General features: G+C 45.5%; 1 protein-coding gene across 2 annotated transcripts in view; it reads right to left on the reverse strand.

Moving 5' to 3' along the window:
• Positions 1–9,302, reverse strand: part of znf507 (zinc finger protein 507) — a 30,965-nt gene extending 21,663 nt beyond the window's left edge. For both annotated transcript variants that reach the window (XM_028587124.1, XM_028587134.1), the window contains exons 1-4: positions 9,184–9,302; positions 5,216–7,555; positions 2,225–2,342; positions 1,961–2,069 (exon numbers count right to left, since the gene is read on the reverse strand). In XM_028587124.1, the coding sequence (XP_028442925.1) occupies positions 1,961–2,069; positions 2,225–2,342; positions 5,216–7,552 (2,564 nt within the window). In that variant the 5' untranslated portion in view covers positions 7,553–7,555; positions 9,184–9,302. The remainder of the gene's footprint in view (positions 1–1,960; positions 2,070–2,224; positions 2,343–5,215; positions 7,556–9,183) is intronic.
• Between the last annotated feature and the right edge of the window lie 438 nt (positions 9,303–9,740).

Here is a 9,740-nt window from a genome sequence, read left to right on the forward strand (position 1 = left end):
TGGCCATCAGGTGGTATTTCAGACTGGACGTGCTGCGATGATAGCTCAGTTCCCAACGACATAACACACAGATCACTTTGGTCTTGTCAATGGAACCATTTGGCAACTTTTTAAAAGTAAACTTTCCATTCAGAATCTTATTGGCATCCATTTTGCCGTCTGGCGCTCGCCATCCACTCAAAGCCTAACGTTAGCCTGCTACTCTTTGGCCGGCTCACAAGCCCAAACAAGTGTGTGCGGTGTGCCTGTTGTTTTGTTTCTGGTCTAGCTCGATCCAGTGTGGTGTTGTAGTTTTTCTAACATTACTAGCTGTTGCAACAGCATGTGAAAAAAAACTACAAAGTTTGCTAGGCCAAAAAGAACGTTAATTTCACGATAAAAAAACGCCGTTAAAATGGGTTTGCGTTAACGCCATTAATAACGCGTTTAACTGACAGCACTAGTTACTGCACAAAAAACAGCATAATGCGTTGTTATAAACTGATATTGCTAACAATGGCTAACCTGAATGAAAACAATGAACATCCGACTTGTAAATGGAACGCATTCAACTCGGGTGTGAAGTCATTCCCAGCTCCGGCTCCCGAGTTGCGGTGTAAATGGAATGCACCGTTCCTAGTGTTGACTGAGGTCAGTGTTGACAGTGCAGCACTATTACAGGAATAACATGTTGAGGGCTCCTCCCAGTCTGTTATACAGTTTATGGCTCTGAGATTCCTCAGTAACCTTTACACTGTGTGTCATGTTTGTGTGTTGTCTTAGCAACCTACGACACAAAGATTTATCGTTTTCATGGCCATTAATGATTTTACTTACATCTACAAGAAATGCTCACACTGTCCTGGCATCTGGACTTACACTAGACTAATCATAGAAATCACTGGGGACTTTTAGGTTTTGGATTTTGCACAGCACAGCACAGCACATATATTCCTAAATATAGATATGGAAGAAGCACAATTCTAAATCAATTTTCTGTAACTTCTGTTATTAAAACAAACCGTCAGTGACCGCACAGTGCAAGTTCTGCTTTCAAAGGTTTAGTTCAAGTAAAAAAAGAGGCATTATCAGCACAATGTACTTAAAGGTGGAGATTCAACTCAAATATAATGCTAGATAGTGAATCATATTTTCATTGTGGTATTGTGTGAGTAGAATCTGAATCTGCAACTTTTCTCTCAGATAAATGTATATTTTCCTCTGAAGTACAAGTACACAGTAGGTCAGTAGTATAAGCCTACAGTGGCATATTAAGGGCTTTGGGGGCCCTCTGTAAGTTATTTCAGAGTACAATCAAAGAGCCGGTTCTGGAGAAAGCTGCAAGCAGCAATACAGGAGGCCAAGCAATTCCAATTCATTCATTCATTCCAAACAGGCATGTTTTGAAGGAGCACTGCACTAGTTACTCTGAATTTAGTCTGGCATTGCCAGACCTTCCTCCATAGCGCTGTGCACGAGGGTCTGGCTAGTCCACACAGCATTCCGGGATGGGAGAAAAACGCGCTCTGGTTTATTGGCATTTCTTTAAACCAATCACACTCGTCATGGGTGGCGCTAAGCTCCGGACGGAGCCCCGGTCCCGCTGCAAAATAGCCTCGGGAAGGAACTTGTTTTGGTGGAACATGTGTACGTTCAAAGGTTGTTTTAGTCGTGCAACAGAAAACTCAGATTGGACAGATAGTCTAGCTAGCTGTCTGGATTTACCCTGCAGAGATCTGAGGAGTAGTTAACTATAGTCCTCGGAAATACACCGGAGTTTAAAGTTTAAAATTCCAACACAAAGAAAGTGGAAGGTAACGGACGTCCCGCCAACAAGAAGGACATCCGGCAGAATTTCCGGCAGCACCTGAACAATCCCTGAAGTGGAACGTCATGGATATAGACTACTCCGAATTGGTCTTACGACTGCTTGCATTTATGCGATAATGGTGCATTTCAAAGTTTTTCTTTAACAACTCACCGATAAGGCTTGTCAGAGTTATGAATCCGACGGTGGTTCCTCACTCCGACATATGTAGAGCTGATGTAGTCGCACACATCACACTTATACATCTTCTGCATACCGCATTCTGTAATCAAGGACGCACGAAACAAATGAACATCTTTCTGCAAACACAGACAAAAAGCATGTGGCAATATGTGGCAAGAGAAGAACAGTGGCATGGAAGAAAGCTCAGATTAAGGAGTATGATGAGTGTTAGCTAGTAAACATAACACGTCTTACCTTCATCTGTTACCCGCTCAGCTTCCTCCACCATGGCCACTGTTTCAGTGACTGGTGTGAGGGCGGCCATGTCCCCACTGAAGCTGCGGTGCTCCCTTTCATGATTTCTTAACTGACTCTAAGCAAAGAAAACACACACACACACACACACACACACACACACACACACACACACACACACACACACACACACACACACACACACACACACACACACACACACACACACACACACACAAAGAAGTGACTAAACATGCACGTGACATTCAAAACAGCTTTTCATAAATCCTTTTTGCCAACTTATGATCGGTCAGGAAACAAAAAGACTTTGGTTTGGTTTGAATTAAAAAAAAAAAAAAAAAAAAAAGGATTGAGCACTGGTCAGACAATGACATAGACCACATCACACCAATCCTTGCTGCACTTCACTGGCTCCCAGTGAGTTTTAGAATGGAGTTTAAGATTTTACTACTTGTTTGTAAAGCCCTGAACGGTCAGGCTCCGGCCTATATCTGTGATTTGCTAACTCCCTACGAGCCGGTCCGATGCCTGAGATCCTCCGACAGGGCTCTGCTAATGGTTCCAAAGTCTCATCTTGTCACTAAAGGGGAGCGGGCCTGCTGTGAATGAATTATGTATCATAAATAAATAAATGTTCTTCCTTAAATACAAGGGACATAAGTAAGTACACCCCTATGTTAAATTCCCCAGATTTTTTATTTGTAAAAATGAATCCCATCCCGATTAAGCAGTTTTTTTATTTTTAAATTGGCATGGTTTTATTTAGTTTAACAACTGGTTTGATTTCCAGGATACTATGCATCCTCAATCTCTAATTTAAGTTCCTTATGCCCCCTGTATTTTAAGGTAGAACATTTGGAATTAAAATATCCCCCACATCAAGAGAGGTCAGTCACCCTTCACCACCTATGGTCACAGAAATTGGCATGGTTTTATTTCAGTTAACCTAACAACTGGTTTGATTCGGGCATCTTGAGAGATGCGCCTCCCTAGGGAGGTGTTCCAGGCACGTCCAGCTGGCGGGGAAGACCCAGGACATGCCAATCTCAACCTCTAATTTAACATAGTCGGGAAAGGGGTTTGGGGTCCCCTTGGAGTTTATGACCCCCTGTATTTTAAATGGATGGATGGATGGACATTTACAGTGGGGAGAACAAGTATTTGATACACTGCTGATTTTGCAGGTTTTCCCACTTACAAAGTATGTAGAAGTCTGTAATTTTTATCATAGGTACTCTTCAACTGTGAGTGACGGAATCTAAAACATAAATCCAGAAAAATCACATTGTATAATTTTTAAGTAATTAATTAGCATTGTATTGCATGACATAAGTATTTGATACATAAGAAAAGCAGAACTTAATATTTAGTACAGAAACCTTTGTTTGCAATTACAGAGATTATACGTTTCCTGCAGTTCTTGACCAGGTTTGCCCACACTGCAGCAGGGATTTTGGCCCACAGACCTTCTCCAGATCCTTCAGGTTTCGGGTCTGTCGCTGGGCAATACGGACTTTCAGCTTGTGTAGTTCTGGGCTGATCCCTCACCTTCCTCATGATCATTGATGCCCCACGGGGTGAGATTTTACATGGAGCCCCATACTGATGGAGATTGACCGTCATATTTAACTTCTTCCATTTTCTAATAATTGCGCCAACAGTTGTTGCCTTCTCACCAAGCTGCTTGCCTATTGTCATCTAGCCCATCCCAGCCTTGTGCAGGTCTACAATTTTATCCCTGATGTCCTTCCACAGCTCTCTGGTCTTGGCCATTGTGGAGAGATTTGAGTCTGTTTGATTGAGTGTGTGGACAGGTGTCTTTTATACAGATAACAAGTTCAAACAGGTGCAGTTAATACAGGTAATGAGTGGAGAACAGGAGGGCTTCTTAAAGAAAAACTAACCGGTCTGTAAGAGCTGGAATTCTTACTGGTTGGTAGGTGATCAAATACTTATGTCATGCAATAAAATTTAAAAATCATACAATGTGATTTTCTGGATTTTTGTTTTAGATTCCGTCTCTCACAGTTGAAGAGTACCTATGATAAAAATTACAGACCTCTACATTAGGAAACACTTAGGAAAACCTGCAAAATCGGCAGTTTATCAAATACTTGTTCTCCCCACTGTATTTATTTACGATAAATTATTCATTCACAAAGAAAATTGGTGTCCTTAAAAGGACAGATTTTTCCAACAAAAAAATTTAATTAAGGAATTAAGATCAATTTCCAAAAGATGATATTTTTTTATTCCTCTTTTTAGTCAACTTTAGCATGGGTTCATAAACTTATGAGCACAACTGTGAATGAATATAACTGAAATACAATATAACTATGGATCTTGTTTTTATTTATTGTTTCTGACTGCAAATACATAAACAATGTCCCTATGCAGTATGTGCATAGGGACTACCAAGATGAAGAACCGTGAGAATAGTTCAGACTTGGGCTGCACAATATATCAGTTTTTTTTTGGTCATCGATATCAACTGGCGCGACGAACACATCGCGAAAGGCTGCGACATATCACGAAAGACACTCAGAGATTTGATCTGTTATATGAAAGAAAATACCAGGAGAAACCTGTACTTTAAAGTGTAACTGTCAATTTTTTTTCTTTTATATTCAATTCATTTTTCAATGTTCATTTTGTTCAATAAAAGAATTTTGGAAATGTCCTTTCATTTGTTTTAAAATCAACAAAAAATTTGTTGTATTTTGGCAGAATACTGAAAGCAGCTGAAATGCACAACTGAGCACACTTCAATATCTGTTTATATCGTTATCACGATATTCAACAACGTTATCGCACATTTTCCTCATATGGCGCACGCCAGTTCAGACTACAGCAACCTCAATGGATTCCAAAACTCTTAACATTATAATATACAATTTAAGTAATCTGATTAGTGGATTACATATAAAATAACAGGATTAAAAGCAGCATGTGAGAGTTGAGTCTCCTCACCTTGTAGTGAAAGGCATCTGGGCACTGTTTGCACTGGTACATCCTGGTCTTACAGTGGTGGATCATATGACTCTCCAGGTCCTTGCTGTCCGAGGCGATGTGCTCACAGATGGGACACTGGTACGGCTGCCTCTGCCTGTGCACCCGCAGGTGCTGCTTGATGTAGCCCTTGTTGCCACTGCTGTAGCGACACAGGCGGCACCGGTATGGCCTGTCGCTGCCGGGGATGTAGTCCACCAGACCGCCGTCGGGAGAGGCGGCCAACGCGTCCATTCCGGGGATGCTACACATGTAGCTCCCGGCCCCGCTTCCCGCGACCACGCCTCCGTTCTGGAACTGCGCGTTGTCCTGGAGCTCTTTCAAGATGTCCTCGTCCGAGGCGTTCTGGTCCGAGCGCTCGCGGAGCCGTTCGATGACGGTGAGCAGCGACAGGCTGATGCCGGCTTTGGCGGCGGGGCCCTCCTCGTCGCCCTCCCCCAGGCACAGGGAGCCCAAACCTCCCCCTCTGCCCTCGCTGTGTAGCTCCAGGTCCAGTAGAGCCGCGGTCGTCTCGGCGTCGGAGGCCGTGGTCACCTCTACCAGTTTCTGGCCTGTGTTGGGGCTCGGCGCCTGGGCTGCGACGGTCTTCAGACTTACCTTGGAGCTGGAGGCGGCGAGCTCCGGGGTCCTCATCGGCATAGCTACCAGGACCTCGGCCGCCAGAGAGTGCAGGCGGAGAGACTCAGAATGGGTCCTCTTGCGACCGGCTGGGGGAATGTTCTCGTCCCGTGGAGAGTCGCTGGCCATAGCGGATGCAGAGGATTTGGTATCAGCTCCTGATGGCCGGCTGTCAGCGGTGCTGCCCCCCTCATCCTCCGCAGCTCCCGCACGGTACCGCTCTCCCCCCTCTGCATCCAGTAAGTTCTTGCCCCTGTCCATGTCTGGGCCGAGGAGAAGCGGGTTGGTCGCCATGACCGAGTCCTCCGCTGAAGGAAGGCGCTCTACAATCACGTTGATGTGGCCGGCGCTGTTGGGGCTGCTGTTGATGATCTTCTGAGCGGACGACAGCAAGCTGTCCGTGACGGAGGCGCCATCGTGGTGACTACCCATCTCCACCTCGGACGTCACCTGCACCTCCACCATGGGCTCCTCGGGGCTCAGGTCTTTCACGGGGTACACGCTTTCCTCCACTTCCTCTGCCGCTTCTGGACTTTCGTTGAGCTCGGAAGCCGGATGATTCGACGCGTCCCGTTTGTTCTCGACCGCCATCGGTACGCAGAGCTGGAGCTTGAAGGCGGCGGGCAGCTTCTGCAGGCTTTTGTCTTGAAGCACCGGGGAAAGAACAACTATTTCCTCTCGGGTCGCGGCGGCGTTAGCCGCAGCCTGGGTCTCTCTCCTCGCGGTGGCCCCGTCTTCGTCCTCGAAGATGGGGTACGAGCAGTCGACCAGGCCGGCGTGCTTCCACGCGTGGGTCTTAAGCATTCGTTGCTGGCTGCAGACGTAGCTGCAGATCAGGCAGCGGTACAGTCCGTACTCCTCGTAGCTGTACCATTTCTTCTTCTGCGTCAGCTCCTTGGAAGCATCCGCTGAGTTTTTCATCACCTCGGCTCCCACGCTGCCACCGCTCCGGGTCCAGTCCCCATCCCGCTTTCTGAAAACGTCTTCCTTGCCCTCGCTGTAGGCATCCGGCGCCTTGCCGCCGCTGTCGTAGTGCAGCCTGACGTGGGCCTCCAGCTCCGCCTGGTCTCTGGAGGTGAAGCGACACTCGGAGCACATGAGGATGAGGTCGCTGTGCTGCTCGTTGTGTTGCTTCAGGTGCTCTTTAAGCAGCGGCAGCGTTTGGGAGAGGTAGGGGCACATGCTGCACTGGTAGCACGTCACTGTCCGTTTGTGGTCGCCCGCTACCTCCGTTACTGTGGAGGGAGGGTTGTTGTTGTTGTTGTTACCGTCACCCGACACAGGCGAAGAAAGAGCGCTGCCGTCTAATCGCGCCTCCTCGGCGCTCTCTGGGCCCTTACAGTTCCTCTTAATTTTCTTGCAGGGAGAGACTCCTCTGCTCCCCCTCGCCCCCTCGTCGGCTGCTCCCCCCCATGCAGCGGAGGCTCTTTTCTGTCCCGCCAAGGTGCAGCGGCGCTGGGGCCGCTTCTCCACGATTTTGCTGAGCTTCTCGATGACCTGGATGAGAGAATCCGCAGCGTGTTTCTGCTGGAGACTCTGGGAGGCGATGCCCTGTACCTCTCGCTGGGCTTGGGCTTCAGAGAGGGATCCCAGGGCCGACGGGGTGGGGGGGGGAGAGGAGGCAGCAGCAGCAGCGGAGGAGTGTGTGTGGAGTACAGCTACGTTGCTGATCTCCTCCATGACCTGGCAGACAGCAGGGGAGAAAGAAAAGACCATGTGAACTGGTTGGTGCTATATCATGGTACACTTGATTTAAACAGATGTAGCCTTATCCCTTACTATACAGATATTTTAAGTACAATATCAAAATGTTCATCCAGAATGGGGTCAGTGGGACACACAACAAACACAATTCTTTTTTTAAAATGAAGGATAGCATGCTCTTTAGAAAAAAATAATTCTCTCTACAGTTGCCCTATATTTCCTATATTTTAACATAAATGTTGCCATTTGATGCATGGACCCAGAGTTAGCCTTAGTCTAATTTACATCTGCAGTCCCTAGGCAGGGCACAATTTAAATCCAACAGTAAAAACATGACAACATCTAACAAAACAACAAGACCGATCACAAATCCTACATAAATATAATGCACATTGTCAAAAAGTATTTTTTATATTTATTTTTTTTAATAAAAAGTAAAAGGAATTAAATGCACTTTTCATCCATTTAAAATATATGGTTCTTTTCTCAAGAAAACTATTCACATCTGTTCAAGAAAGCATGCCTTTAAAAAAATTAAAAAAACATTTTGACACTTTGTACCACAGTATTTACCAAAGGTCAGGTGAACTGGCTGTTTAGAAGAAAAAGGGAAGTAGCCCAAATGAGCACCATGCTTATATAAGCCTTACAGCTCAACCCACTCATGCTAAGCCCTGTTGTCACTGCTGGTCCACAGACAGCCTTGTGTGCACCATGTGCATCTGTTTACAAACTCAGTTAAGGGGAAATGGTCATTACTCATGGTTGAATTCCCTTTATCTCCGCCAATCCAAAACTTTCCTCCTTCTCACTTTCAGACCACAAATGATCTTCCTCTTTCCCCTAACTTCTGCTTCTCTAGGACTATTCCGAAACAGCAGGATCCACATTTGGAGAAGGGGTTACCACACGCATGAACTGCATCTTAATTCTGAATGATGTGGTACAGAAACTGGCCTAGTGTTATTAACACTGGATCCAAGAATAATTCAGTCATCGACAATAACGGACTTCTTCTATTTCTTAGCCGAGCAATGGAAAGCTGCCAAATAAACAACTTACGGTCTAGCTAACTTCAGTCCGTCTCTGTTTATAGATAAAAGCTAGGTCTGCTGTGGTACATGTGGCGCATTTTTCATGAGCTTGAATAGGTCTGCGGTCAGTGTGTAGTCCCTCGTGTGCTTTAACCAGTCTCAGATGAGCACCTGTTATGTCAGGATCTAAAAATATTACAGCCACTTTTCACACCCACAGCCTCCCAACTCGCACTGCCTCCAAACGGACAACCGCTTTTAAACTAACCGGCTAACGTTAGCTGCCATGCTGGAGGTGCTGAGACACTAAAGAGACTTTCACGTGAAGAACATAAAAATAAGTAAAAGACAGGACACCCACTCTTAGCTTCTCACACACACACAGACAGACAGACAGACAGACAGACAGACGAGTCTCACACACTGCTGGCAGTCTCTCTCTCTCTCTCTCTCTCTCTCTCTCTCTCTCACTCACTCACTCACTCTCACACACACATGGATGTACAAGGGCATTTTAATGCTCTTTTCGGTTAATGTGTGACGGTGGCTGTATTTTATGAAAGATATACTCACTGACACGGAACGGCTCGACGCTCTTTGTCCTCAACACATAAAACCGCTTCGTTTTATTCGTTGGCCATAAAAAAGAAAAAGAAAAAGTGGCCTCCCTGTCTCCCACATTGCAAAATGGCGAGCATGGAATATCAGTCACGTGATTAGGAGTTTGGGTCAGGTGACCGACGCGGAGCCGGTGATTGACAGGATGTCTGATGCTGCCTTCAAGTGCTGCTCGTAAAACACCGCGTCGCGTTTTCGAACGACTTGTCGGTGCTTTCAAGTGTTTGAAAACATTTATTTTTTAAATAACGAAGTGTGCAACGAACTAGGCTCATATGCTCTAAATTACACGATGACACAATATTAAATAAATATCATGCTAGCAAGTTTGCTTTGTTTAGCTGTGTAGGGTACTTTTCTTCTCAACAGTGAAAATGATCGTAATGGGGTTTAGTAAAATGTCTCAAATAAGGTAATTCTATAGTTTTGTTCTAGTTTCTTTTTATACATTTTAATATTTTATCAAAGGCAAACCCTAAAAAGCCCTTTTTGCTAAAGTATACACTTTAGCA

Source organism: Perca flavescens, chromosome 1 (assembly GCF_004354835.1).
Source record: "Perca flavescens isolate YP-PL-M2 chromosome 1, PFLA_1.0, whole genome shotgun sequence".
In the NCBI taxonomy this organism is placed as follows: Eukaryota; Metazoa; Chordata; class Actinopteri; order Perciformes; family Percidae; genus Perca; species Perca flavescens.